The following is a 13,406-nucleotide window of genomic DNA, read 5'->3' as shown; positions in this document are numbered from 1 at the left end:
GGGGTAAGATACCCCTAACACCTCTCGGGATGTGTGTTCTGTTAAGATACAGCCTGTTGTGCCTTAAAATGGCTTCTACTGTGCAGCATAGTGGAATTGCCATGGTAACGGCTTCACAGTGCTCCACAAGGGGGCTCCCTCTGGTAAGGGTGAAAATCCAACATTAGAAATTGGTTTGGTCCAGACATTTCCCCCCTATAAATAAATACCTGGGTAACTCCAGGTTATCATCTAGTACCTTATAAGAAAGAAATTGGAATATCTTAAAAATTCCAGGCCTGGAACAGATTCAAAAGTTGCATTTTATTGAAGAGTTTCCAATTATTATTGAAGCACTACTATGCTGGCAAGTGAGAAATGCTCAGGGTCTTCTTAATGGATGGGAAAAGAGGTCTGTGTGAAAGGAGGAGAGAGGAATGAAGGAAATAATTCCCTTTTCCACTTCTCCAAGTGCACAGTTCATTTGCCAGAGCTAACATGGCCATTTCCCATAGCTGGTGAGCTTCTCTGACCCAAAGATCAGCCAGGGGGTTTCTCCCTTCGTGGATTCCTCTGATTCTTGGGAAAAGAGGCTGTTTCACAAGCTGTCGCATTGCTCCCCCTTGTTCTGTAGCATCTGCTCCTGCATTTTCCGTAACATTTCCTGCATCCGACGGAGCTGGGAAAAGCAATGGAGAAATGAAATTTGCGCTCACAGTGCAGCCTGAGTCTATTAAGCAAAAGCAGCTGAGATCTGGGTTGGGAAGTTGATGGATTTCCCTGGGCAAAGACAATCATCCAACCTGTGCCTAGCCATGCTAAAGGGCAGGAACCTACATTTCCCTCTCTGGCTGGCAATTATGAAATACATTTGTCTTATGTGAGGTCCTTGCTGCTGTCTTGAGCTTGGTTGTTTCCTTGCAGATGTTTCATTACCCAGCTAGGTAACATCATCAGTGCTAAATGTCTATGGTTTAGACATTCACACCATGGTTATCCCAAAGGTGTAACACAGTCCTTTCAGCAGTTGAAAAAAGGTCCCACACCCATTTGCACTATTCAGGTGACCCTGAGGGCACAGACAAACCTCTAAGTAGCCTCAACTACTCCTAGAAAGAGTGCTAACAATCAGATGACCGCAAAGTATATAAATCCTTTCATTCCCCACCATTTAGTCAAAACTGAAGTAGCAAAACGTCTTCAAGGAAAAACGAACTCCAGTTGCCTCTTGAAAAAGCACCTCAGTGCTCGCGAGTATCTAAGCGAGTGAATCCCTTTTTGAAGGAGATGGGTGGTTTGCAAACACGGAGTATGTAAAAATAAATATAATGATGATGTTACGTAGTTTGGGTAATGAAGCATCTGCAAGAAAAACAACCAAGCTTGGAGAGTACCAAGGATTCCACAGTTCAAACCTGATAACAAATATTCCTTATTGGTATATTTCTTTTTCTGTAAATGGGAAATGGGAGAAAGTGTTTTGTCTTTTCTCTGGGAGATCTTTTTTTTTTTTTGCATCTGATTGTGTAAATGTTGTGTTGGAATGACCTTGGGACAGTGATGGCTAACCTTTTTGTCATCGCGTGCCAAAATCATGTGCATGACAGCACGCGTGTGTGTCCACATCCACAATGCAATGCACTCTGTGCATGTGCGCACAATCTCCCCTGCACACACACACACACACACACACACTCACACACGCATGTGCGTGACCCCCTACGCATGTGTGCGATGCCCCGCTCCCCATTTGGGGCCTAGCAGGCCTCCCTGAAGCCTCCTGAAACCAAAAACGGGGCACTGTGTGTGTGTGTGTTTACCATACACCTCACCGCGCATGCGTCTCCTGCATGCACAGCAGAGACCCAAAAATCACCTGGCCAGTGGGAGGAACACACACACATGCACAGTGGAGCTGAGCTGGGCGATGGCTCGTGTGCCACAAAGAGGGCTCCATGTGCCACCTGTGGCATGCGTGCCATAGGTTCGCCATCACAGCCTTGGGGCATAGGGAAAAGCTGCAGTCAGAATTAAGGCATGGGAAACATCTCAAGAGGGAAACTCCCTAGTTTCTGAGGCTGTAAAGGTGAGGGGGTAGAGATGTTATTTCAGGCTTGCAAGATTCTGTCAATATAATCTTAGAATAAAGTAGAGTGCGTGGGTGTGTTTCTTGTCTGGACTACCTCGCAAGACTTGATAGGTTGTCAAGGAATTCCCTTGCAACTTAGAGGGAAATCAAGAAAGAAAAATGAGATGGAATGTTGCAGAATGTCCATCAATTCTCCTTTGCCATCAACCCTATCACTTGCATAGTTGGAAAATTCAGTCCCTCATGGAAGTGCAAAAATTCTCACAATGGTCCTGTTTCTCTTTGTGACTTACCTCCTCATCCTTCTCGCGAATTAATTTCTCCGTGTCGGACATCGGCAGGACAGGCAGGTCAGTGGCACTCTGGCGAGACAGTTTCCTAGCGAAACAGGAATTTAAAATTTCACTGGGTCACATTCTTACTATGTATGTGACTATGATTTGAAAAAAAATGACATATGACTGTTTTTCACAGTTACAACCTTTGCAGCATCCCTATGATCATGTGATCAAAATTCAGATGCTTGGCAACTGACTCATATTTATAACCGCTGCAGCGTCCCAGGGGAGTCATGTGGTCCCCTTTTTGCGTCGTCCTGACAAGCAAAGTCAATGGGGAAACCAGATTCACTTAACAACCAGGTTACTATCAACTGCAGTGATTCATTTAACAACTGTGGCAAGAAATATCGTAAAACGGGACAAAACTTAACAAATTCTCACTGAACAACATACATTTTGGACTCAATTGTGGTCGTAAGTTGAGGACTACCTGCATTTAAATTGGTGCTTTTCAGATTTGGCAACTTTTAAGATGCATGGACTCCTAGAATTCCCCAGCCAGGGGCTTTAGTTCCCCACTTCTGCCCTATGCCATACAATTACAAACCCAGCCAGTCCCTTGATTCATTCCTCCTCATCTGAGTTCTCTTAGCTAAATTCCCATTTTCCCAAAAGTCCCAAAGCAGACTTACGCGCGGCTACTGCGATCCCGAGCCCCGGGTCTGGTGAGACTCTGAATGTACTGTGCGCGGTAATTTTCGTAATGAACCTCGTGGGTCACATCCTTGAGGTCCTGCATATGAGTTTGAATCAACATGTTCCGAAGTTTAAGGAAGTCGCAGTGAGCAGCGTTCTCCACTAGGGGAAGAGGAAAGGAAACCAGTACCGCCTCTGACTTCCCGCGGCACAGCGCCCTCTACTGCCCACGTCACTCTTAAAAATATTTTAAGAAATTTTTAAAAAGATTTACCTTCCACTGTTCCCCACGCATACTCTCTTCCCCGAAATCCTTTGCCCTTTAACTCTCTGACCACGTGGCTAGATCCAACGACAGCAAAAGGCATGCTTCTCTGCAGGGAGAAGGCTAATTAGGATCCTTGGTTGCTTTAACTAACCCAGTGTTAGACTTTTGGCCACTTGAAGAGGTGTGGACTTCAACTCCCAGAATTCCCCAGCCAGCGAACAAGGCTCTCACCTTCATCTCAGCATCCTGAGTTTTGAACGCTTCGTCTTCATCGGAGTCACACTCAGGAAACTCATAAGTGCAGATGCTGTTGGCTTCTAACTCCTGCCGAATCTGTAATTAGAAAACAGCCTTGAAATGTAGCTACGGAAAGGATGGTGGGAATTTAATGCTGGTGTTTTCAGGTAGAATCAGGCATGACTAGGAGCTGGATGGGAGACCACAAGGAAATCTTAATAGGGAATTTTTGATTGCATGATTTACTTAACAACTGCAGTAATTTGCTTAACATCCATGACATAAAAGGTCATAAAATAGGGCCCAACTCTCTTATCAACCACCTGGCTTAGCAACAGAGAGTCCCAACTGTGGTCGTAAATCAAGGACTATCTAATACATGCAAAAGGGGTCTGCATTTCCTCGTAATCTACAAGATTTATTTTCTTGCCAGGTACCTTTTCTTTCTTTTGCTGCACTTCTTTGGGTGTCAAGCAATCCGCTTTTCCAATCACAGGCAGAATGTTGACTTTGTCATGAATGGCTCGGAGGAATTCTATATCCAGGGGGCGGAGCCTGTAGCAAAAAAGGAGGAGCCACAGGTTTGAATGCCCTTGGAAAACATCCTAGATCATGGGTGTCAAACTCAATAACATCATGTGATGTATTGCCACATTTTTGCCTTTGTGGAGCCGGGGTGGCACATGATGCATCTGACCCATAAGCCACCAGTTTGACACCCCTGTCCTAAATTATAGCCAAGTAGCTAGGTTCCTCCTTATAAAATAATAAATTCATCTACCAACCTGAGGGCATGATGGATAGATTGTATGCAAGGTGTTTTGAACATGCTTAGTACTATTTTTATTATCTTTTAACCAGTACAAAGATTGTACTGGATGATGGGTGCAAATGCTGCGTTAGGTTCTATCTGCTGTGGAATTCTTGGTGTTCTCTGAGCTTGGTTGTTTGCTTTCAAACATTTAATTACCCTACTGGATAACATCATCAGTGATAGTGAGTGTGGAGTTTGCTTCCTGTTTATATACAGTGGCTTGCCCTGGCTGTGTTGAACTAAGCTAAGACTTGGCCTTCCTTTGGAGCAGTGGTGGGTTTCAAAATTTTTAGAACCTCTTCTGTAGGTGTGGCCTGCTTTGTGGGATTGGCTTGCCGGCCATGTGACTGGGTGGGAGTGCTTGCCAACCATGTGACTGGGTGGGAGTGGCTTGCCTGCCAAGTGACCGGGTGGGAGTGGCTTGACAGTCATGTGACTGGGTAGGCATGGCCAACTTGTAAAATGTGGTGAAACTCACTTAGCAACGCTCTTGCTTAGCAACCAAAATGTTGGCTCAGAAACTCTGGTATTTGAAGCACGCAAGTCTTAAAGCTGTCAAGTTACAAGACCCTTGCACCCCTAACCCTTTAGAAAAAACCCCCAGGGGTGTTCAAACTTGACAGCTTTAAGACTTCTGGACTTCAATTCCCAGAATTCCTCCTCCTGTCATGTTGGCTCAGGAACTTTGGCACTGAAGTGTGCAAGTCTTAAAGCTGTCAAGTTACAAGACCCTTGTACCCCTAACCCTTTAGAAAAAAAAATCCCAGGGGTGTTCAAACTTGACAGCTTTAAGACTTGTGGACTTCAACTCCCAGAATTCCTCCTCTCGCTCATCATCTTGATGATGTGCGGACGGGCTGGAGGAGGGAGCTGGTTCTGAACGGCAATGTAGATTTGTGGAACCTCTTCTATAGAAGAGGTTAGAACTGGCAGGAACCCATCCCTGCTTTGGAGATACCTGGTCCTCCCAGGAGACCAGGGGCGAGGCTCTCACCCACTTTTCACTCTGTTTTACTCCTAAACGTGTGTGCATCATACCCGTGCCCAAAAGGGGAGAGGACGTAGAGGCAGCAATGAACACGGCCATCCTGAATATTCTTGCGGTCAAGGCCACTCTCATCCCGAAAATACTGTTCAAACTGGCCATCAATGTAATCGGCAATTGGTTTCCAGCTGTAGAATAAAAAGGAAAGAAAGAGAGCCAGTTTGTTCTAAAGCTTAAGGCACCAGGATAGAGAGCAGGAGACTGTGAGTTCTACTCCTGCCTTACCATGGAAGCCAGCTAGGTGACTTTGGGCCTGTCCCTGTTACTCAGCCCACCCCACCTCACCCCACATGATTGTTGTTACAGGGAAAATAGGAGGAGGAAGGTGTGTTGGATATGTTAGCCACATTAGTTATTTGTAAAAATAATAAAGGCAGGATACAAATAAATAAATAAATTTGAGATAAGTCAGGTTTTTTTAAAAAAAATAGTATTTGCAGAATGTGTCTTTATCACTGGAGATGATAAAATAAGAGAATCTGAAAAGTTTCTATCAAAATTTTTCCTCACATTTTCCACGAAACAAAATCAAATTGGAGTTACTTTAATTTTCTTTCTTTCTCCTACTCGCTTCAGTCTCTGAACTGGGTACAGGTACCCATTGACTCACAACGATCGATGTAGTGATTCTCCAAAGCTACAACAACACTGAAAAAAAGTCACTTGCAACCTGTCCCCACACTTATGGCTATTACACCATCCCCATAGTGTAATGATCAAAATTTGGGCCCTTGGCATCCAGCATGTATTTATGACTATTGCAGCATCCCAGGGTCACATGATTGCCATTTGCAGCTGGCTTCCAATAAGCAGAGTTAATGGAGGAAGCCAGATTCACTTAATGACCGCATGATTCTCTTAACAACTACTGCGTTTTACTTAACAACAGTGGCAAAAAAAATCATAAAATTGAACTTGGCTCGCTTAAAGATCCTTCCTTAGCAGTGAAAATTCTGGCAATTCTGGCAATTCTAGTGGTTGTAAGTTAAGGATTACTTATAATCTTATTTCCCATTCTCTCCTTAAAGGTTTTTTTTCCCAATACCTCTCCCAAAGTAATCTCTAAATCTGTTTACTATAAACTCATGCCAAAGCTTCTTTCCAATCAGGATTCTGTATACATTTTTTTTTGGTGAATAAGCATTATCTGGTTTAGTTTTCAATCACAGAATTAAAACATAGGCATGCCCAAAGATTTATACTGCCTTATAAAACCTTAGTAAGACTATACCAGGAATACTGCATCAAGTTTTAGTCATCACATTATTTAAAAAGGAGTTGAAACTTTGGAAAGAGTGCAGAGAAAAGCAACAAAATCAATTAGGGGCTAAAGGCTAAAACATATCAAGAATGGTTGCAGGAATTGGGATATGGCTAGTCTAGATGAAAGAAGGACTAGGGGAGACATGATAGCAGTTTTCCAATATTTAAGGGGCTGTCACAAAGAACATGGGGGCATATCTGTTTTTTGCACCAGAAGGCAAGACAAAAACAATGGATGGAAACTAATCAAGGAGAGAAGCAACCTAGAACTAAGAAGAAATTTCCTAACAATGAGAACAATTAACCAGTGGAATAGATTGCCTTCAGAAGTCACTGGAGACTTTTAAAATGAGACTGGACAGGCATTTGCCTGAAATGATATAGGTTCTCCTGCTTGAGCCAGGGGTTGGTCTAGAAGACATCCAAGGTCCCTTCCAGCTCTGTTCTGACTGATTGATTGAGATGCAAATAATAATTAATATACTTAATAAGACTTCTAAGATCCTTTCCAGCTCTCTTATTCTCTAGGTGCCTCTTACCACTCCGTATTGTCTATTGCATCCCCAAGTCCTGGAGTATCAATCACTGTCAGCTTGACTTTCACTCCTTGTTCCTCAATATCTACTGCATGTTTGACAATTTCCAAAGTCTGGGGGATCCTGGCTGTGAAGCAGAAAACAGGAAAGCAGGACCAACACTGAGGCCTCCTAATCAGGTGACTCCTTCAGGCCCATCTTCCCAAAATATCAGCTCTTCTCTCACCTTGCGCATCTGGAAGCACTCGGTCCTTATAGACATCAGTCAAGAAAAGACTGTTGATGAGAGTGGATTTTCCCAGGCCAGATTCTCCTACAAAATGAATGCAGAAAGTTTGGCTACAGGTAATCCTTTTATATATATATAAGAATTTTTTTATTTTTGAATAAACACAGACAAACAAAACACAAAAAACACCACAAAAACATCTTCCATTACAAACAGCTTCTTCTGTTGTCTTTGCTCATCAGAAGCCGCTTGGGGAAGGTCGCAAATGATCCCATTGTAAATGCTCTGTTGCCAATTGCCCAAATTTCAATCACCCGACTGCAAGAATTGGTTACAAAAGGTGATCACACGACCCCAGGTCACTACAACTGTCATAAATGCATGCCAGTTGCCAAGCATCTGAATTTTAATGTGACCATGGGGATGCTGCAATAGTCATAAGTGTGAAAAATGGTCATAAGTCACTTTTTGTCAATGTCGTTGTAACTTGGAACAGTCACTAAATGAATGGTTGTAAGTTGAGGACTGCCTATGTAGAGGGTTCAGGGCAAGTACAAGTTAGGAGTATACAAAGTCACTTCTTCATGATGACATATCGGGTGAGTTGCTATTGGCTGGGGTCTCTGACATGCTAAGCAAAGCAAATAGTCAACATAGTGTATAAACATGTGTGAACTGTGTCATCTAAACATCTAACATACTACACATCTGGGTATCGTTCAAGGCTGAATCAAGGTCCAGGATATAATTTATGCTAGAAATGAATCAATGACCCAAATGCAATAAGAGAAAGCCTCAATTTTAGCTTATCCAGGCCCTGATGTTCAGACTTCCATTGGGTCAGTGGAGGAAGCAATGCAGGTAGTCCTTGACTTACAACCATTCATTTAGTGACCGCTCAAAGTTACGATGGCACTGAAAAAAGGGACTTATGACCGTTTTTCACACTTGTGACTATTGCAGCATCCCCATGGTCACGTGTTTAAAATTCAGATGCTTGGCAACTAGCATGCATTTATGACGGTGTCCCGGGGTCATGTGATCACCTTTTGCAACCTTTTGACAAGCAAAGTCAAGAGGGAAGTCAGATTCACTTAACAAGCCTGTAACTAACTTAACAACCACAGTGATTCCCTTAATAACTGTGGCAAAAGAGTTCGTAAAATGGGGCAAAACTCATTTAACAAATATTTCACCTAGCAACAGAAATTTATGCAGATATATGATTGTTCTCAAAATTAGCCCCATAAACTACTACTAATTGCTCTTGAGATCAGTCCTATAAAAATTTAAGAATGATGAATACTAGATGTTAAGTGTATTCTGTCAGATGCACTGGTTTCAAAAGTGAAAACTGTCTGTTCATAACCAAACAAGAGGCAGACAAAATAAGGCACCACCCATTTTCACCATCTTAAATTACAGTACAATGAGCAATTCTGGAAGGAGGAGGAAGAGAAGGAGAAAAGAAAAAAAAGAAAAGAAGAGTCACATTAGCTTGCTTCAAATAGCAGAGGAAAGCTGTGTTCACACTGGCTGCCAAGTGCTTCTTCTGAATCTAGCTCTTATCTTTGAATGCTGCACCACCGCAGAACGTAGTGTGCCTAAATCAATTCAGGGAGAGAAAACAGACGCAAGAGGCAAGGACTCCCTCCTGGGGAGAGAGCAGATGGGCTTGGTGGATTAAGATGGTGAGCAGGGACTTTGGCATTTCCTCCAATGGAGAAAGCCAGTGGTGCAACGACTTACCTGCTACCATCAGCGTGAAGTCGAACCCCTTCTTCACGGTCTTTCTGTGGACCTGAGTGGGCAACGTAGCGAAGCCAACGTAGTCTTTATCCTGAAGGCCAGAGAAAGAAAGGTCATCTCAAGGTTTCCTGCTCTGAGGAAAGACGACAAAGGTTTTTTGGGGGGGGGGGGGATATTTCCTGGGTTCTCTTACCATAATGGATCTCCTGCTGAAGCGATAAGACACGGCAGGAATGTCTGCTGTGCGTGTACCTTCGTGTCTCTGCCCGCCACTTCCTGTGGTGGTGAAACAGGAAGCCCATTTTGCATCTACATCAAGCCCTCCACATCTCCTTTTGTTTGCCTGGCTTTCATTTCCTCCCGTTTCTACCTGCAGTTTGCCTTGCACTGAAGCTGAAAATACACTCTCCCCAAAATAGTATCTGCTTCTTCCGTTTGTCCTGCCCGTGCCTAACAAGCATTCAACTTCGATAACTTACAACAAGTTCTTGGGAACTTTAAGACTTGTGGGCTTCAACTCCCAGAATTCCCCAGCCAGACATGCTTAAGTCCTCAAGTTCCAAAAGTTCCCAAGAACTTAAAAGTTCTTCGCTTACAACCATAACTGATCTCAGAATTACAGCTGTAAGCCATGCTGGTTGCTAAAGCGGGTCACCACACAACTGCGTCCAATTTTATCGTGGTGGTGGGGGTTATAGCAATTGTTAACCAATGCCGTGATCGTTAAGCGCAAACACCATGGTGGTTAAGTTTACAGCACAGTTGTTAAAATGGATTTTAGCCAATGGGCATTTTTTTTGCCAGGAACCGAAAGTAAAGACTACAAATTTTCGGTTCTATGACTGCAAAAGTCACTGCAGAAAGTCATAAATGGAAGTGGGTTGCCAAGCACCCAAAATGCAATCACATGACCCAGGAGGAGGGGCGATGGCCATTGCAACTTTGAAATTGGGTCATAAGTAGCTCTGGGGAGGTCCCTTGTAACTTTGAATGGTCATTAAATGGCTGGCCATAAATTGAGTACTACCTGTACTGACCTGCATCCCTTTTTCTGCAGTGAGAAAAAGGCCCTGTGGATATTTGGCAGGTGTTTTAAAAGCTATTTATGGGAGAATCAGAAAAAGGCAGGGAAAACAGAATATTAAAAAAAACCCACAAATGGATGTCAGGTTGAGACAGCTACAGGCGGGCTTCAAATGTGCTCTGGTAGAAATAGTTTTTCATGTTCTCAGACACTGAAGTGTTTGTTGCTTCTACTTCCAAAAGGGTCAATATAAAAAGATTCCAAATCCCCAATGTTCCAAAAGCTCTTATTTTAAAAAAATTAAATGCCGATTCCTCCTCCTTTCATTTGAACCAGTATGAACCATGTGAAGCGGTTCTCAAACATCTAAATTTTGATCACACGACCATGGGGATGCTGCAACGATCACGTGTGAAAAACACAAGTCACTTTTTCCAGTGCCGTTGTAACTTCTAAAGGGGTCAGTATAAAGGCATTCCAAATCCTCAAAGTTCCAAAGCTCTTATTTAAAAAAAATTAAACACCGATTCCTCCTTTTTTTTCATTTTTCTTCTTTTTCTTTTGCAACTCCCCCCCTCAATAATCCGGTAAACAAAAAGTAGCTTATAAACCAGAGCACATCCTCACATTTATCCCTCCAGAGAGTCAGGGACTACATCTCAGCATTCGGGGTGGGGGGGGGGGTTGCGCATGCTTGCGCTTGGCTTATATAGCACCCCACCAACTTTTCAAGCCTCCGCTCTGTTGTGTTGGACTAGAAGACCTCCAAGGTCCCTTCCAACTCTCCTGTTATTCTGTGTTTTCCATGCTATGCCGTTCTTCGAAATGTGGATTCCAACTCACCAGGTCTGGTGTCTGTCTCTTGCGCTTGTCCTTAGTTTATGGGTAGTCCTCGACTTACAACAGTTCATTTAGTGACCGTTCGAAGTTATGACAAAACTGAAAAAGAGGACCATTTTCACACTTCTGATTGCTGCAGCATTCCCCCTCCCCCAACCCATGGTCATGTGATCAAAATTCAAACACTTTCCAACTGATTAGTATTTAGTTGCAGTGTCCCAGGGTCATGTGATCTCTTTTTGTGACCTTCTGACGAGCAAAGTGAATGGGGAAACCAGATCCACTTAACAACCACATGTTAACAACTTAACAAATGCAATGGTTCACTTAACAACTGTGGCAAGAAAGGACATAAAACGGGGTAAAATTAACTTAACCGCTGTTTCACTTAGCAACAGAAATTTTGGGTTCAATTTTGATTTACAATCAATTTTTATTATAAATTGAGGACTGCCTGTATTGGATTCCTGGTCTTGACCCAGGTCAAACCTTAACTCTGGGGCCATGGCTGACTTTAGCGTTAGGTAAAACAAACTTTTTGCTTTAAAAAGTCTTGGCTGAGTTTGCATATTTCTGGACTGCAGCCAGCTTGTTGTCTTGTTGTTTGGCTGCCTGCAGTGCCAATCCTTGAATTTTGGTTCAGAAATAGAAATTAACACCTTCTCACATATTTCAAGTCAAGACTATGGTTTTCCCAGTTGCAATGTATGGCTGTGAAAGTTGGACCATAAGAAAGTCTGAGCGCCAAAGAATGGAGGCCTTTGAACTGTGGTGCTGGAGAAGACTCCTGCGAGTCCCTTGGACTGCAAGGCAATCAAACTGGTCAGTCCTAGAGGAGATCAACCCTGACTGCTCTTTAGAAGGCCAGATCCCGAAGATGAAACATTGGCCAACTGATGAGAAGGAAGGACTCATTGGAGAAGAGCCTAATGCTGGGAAAAATGGAGGGCAAAAGAAGAAAGGGACAACAGAGAATGAGGTGGCTGGATGGAGTCACTGAAGCAGTAGGCCTGAGCTTAAATGGACTCCAGGAGATGGTAGAGGACAGGAAGGCCTGGAGGAACGTTGTCCATGATGTCGCGATGGGGCGGACATGACTTCACAACTAACAACAACAACACATATTTCCATGAGCGAACAACTGTTGGCAGGCTCTGCCATAGCTCATCTCTGAAGAGGGCAGTGTGTCCTTGTGGGGTTGTCCAAGCCAAAAATGAGTCTGCCAGGGCCACATGGATTATCCAATTCTGTTTCAGGGGGGGGGGAAACCCCTAAATCGTTAAAACAAAGGGGATTAAACCTTTGACTCACAACTCTTGTGTGGCCCCAAGCCTTGATGAGGTTTCTGAAACACTCCTTGATCATTTGCCAGCCAAAAAAATAAATTCTGTGTGATTTGGAGCCAACAAAAAGAAGCAAAGTGGCTGAGAACCAGTTTGGTTTAGTAGTTCAGGCTCTAGGCTACAATCCAGGAGATGGTGAGTTCTAGTACTGTCTTAGGCTGGGTGACTTTGGAGTAATCACTGTCCCTCCGCCCAACCCATCTTGCTGAGTTGTTATGGAGGAAATAGATGGGGGAAGAAGCAGTATGCATGCTTGCTTCCTTTACTCATAAAGTAAAAAAGGTGTGATAAAAAAGAACCTCATAAATGTTTATACTTATACTTGTTATCTTGTACACATTTGACAAACTAAATAAAATAAATAAAATTTATATCTTTTAAAATCTCCTCAGAGCCTCTCAAAGAAAACACGGGGGAAGGGAGGGGGAGGAATCAGATTTTTAAAAAATTGTCTGCCCTGACAAACTTTCTAGGGTCCTTCAAAAGCTACAAAATAGGAAATGTATGACTCATGACCCAAACACACTGCTGGTTCTTGCATCATGAGTTGCCATGGGTGAATAGGAGGCAATATAAATTCAACAAACATTTAAACAAACAAACAAACAAGTAAATTATTAAATGGAATGGAATAGAATAGAATAGAATAGAATAGAATAGAATTATTTATTGGCCAAGTGTGAACGGACACACAAGGAATTTGTCTTTGGTGCATAAGCTCTCAAGTGTACATTAAAAATACATTCATCAAGAATCATAAGATATAACACTTGGGAATAGTCATATGTTAGTAATAAGCAACTCAAATTATACTAAGAAACAAATAAAACAATATAAATGTTAAAGATACACGCAACATGGTTATAGTTATAAGTGGGAGGAAATAGGTACTAGGAAGGAAGAGAAGAATAAAAGTAATACAGTCTTAGTAGTAATATGACAATGTTGTGGGAATTAGTTGTTTAGTAGAGTAATGGCATTTGGGATAAAACTGTCCTTGTGACTAGTTCAGG

At 42.8% G+C, this 13,406-nt stretch overlaps 1 protein-coding gene across 1 annotated transcript; it reads right to left on the bottom strand.

Annotated features, from left to right (window-relative positions):
- Positions 1-297: 297 nt before the first annotated feature.
- Positions 298-9,439, bottom strand: LOC309381245 (septin-4-like). Its single transcript, XM_081932003.1, has 11 exons — positions 9,380-9,439; positions 9,187-9,277; positions 7,435-7,521; positions 7,212-7,335; positions 5,403-5,537; positions 3,988-4,105; positions 3,545-3,646; positions 3,320-3,419; positions 3,042-3,207; positions 2,362-2,446; positions 298-658 (listed from the first exon to the last, which is right to left on the bottom strand). Exons 1-11 carry the CDS (start codon positions 9,380-9,382, stop codon positions 578-580), a joined length of 1,092 nt encoding a protein of 363 aa, XP_081788129.1. The 5' UTR covers positions 9,383-9,439; the 3' UTR covers positions 298-577.
- Positions 9,440-13,406: the final 3,967 nt, after the last annotated feature.

The sequence above is a fragment of the Natrix helvetica genome (assembly GCF_964273705.1).
Source record: "Natrix helvetica genome assembly, chromosome: Z".
Taxonomy (NCBI): domain Eukaryota; kingdom Metazoa; phylum Chordata; class Lepidosauria; order Squamata; family Natricidae; genus Natrix; species Natrix helvetica.
Note: the sequence above shows the minus strand (reverse complement) of the source record. Positions and strands in the feature narration are given on the sequence as shown.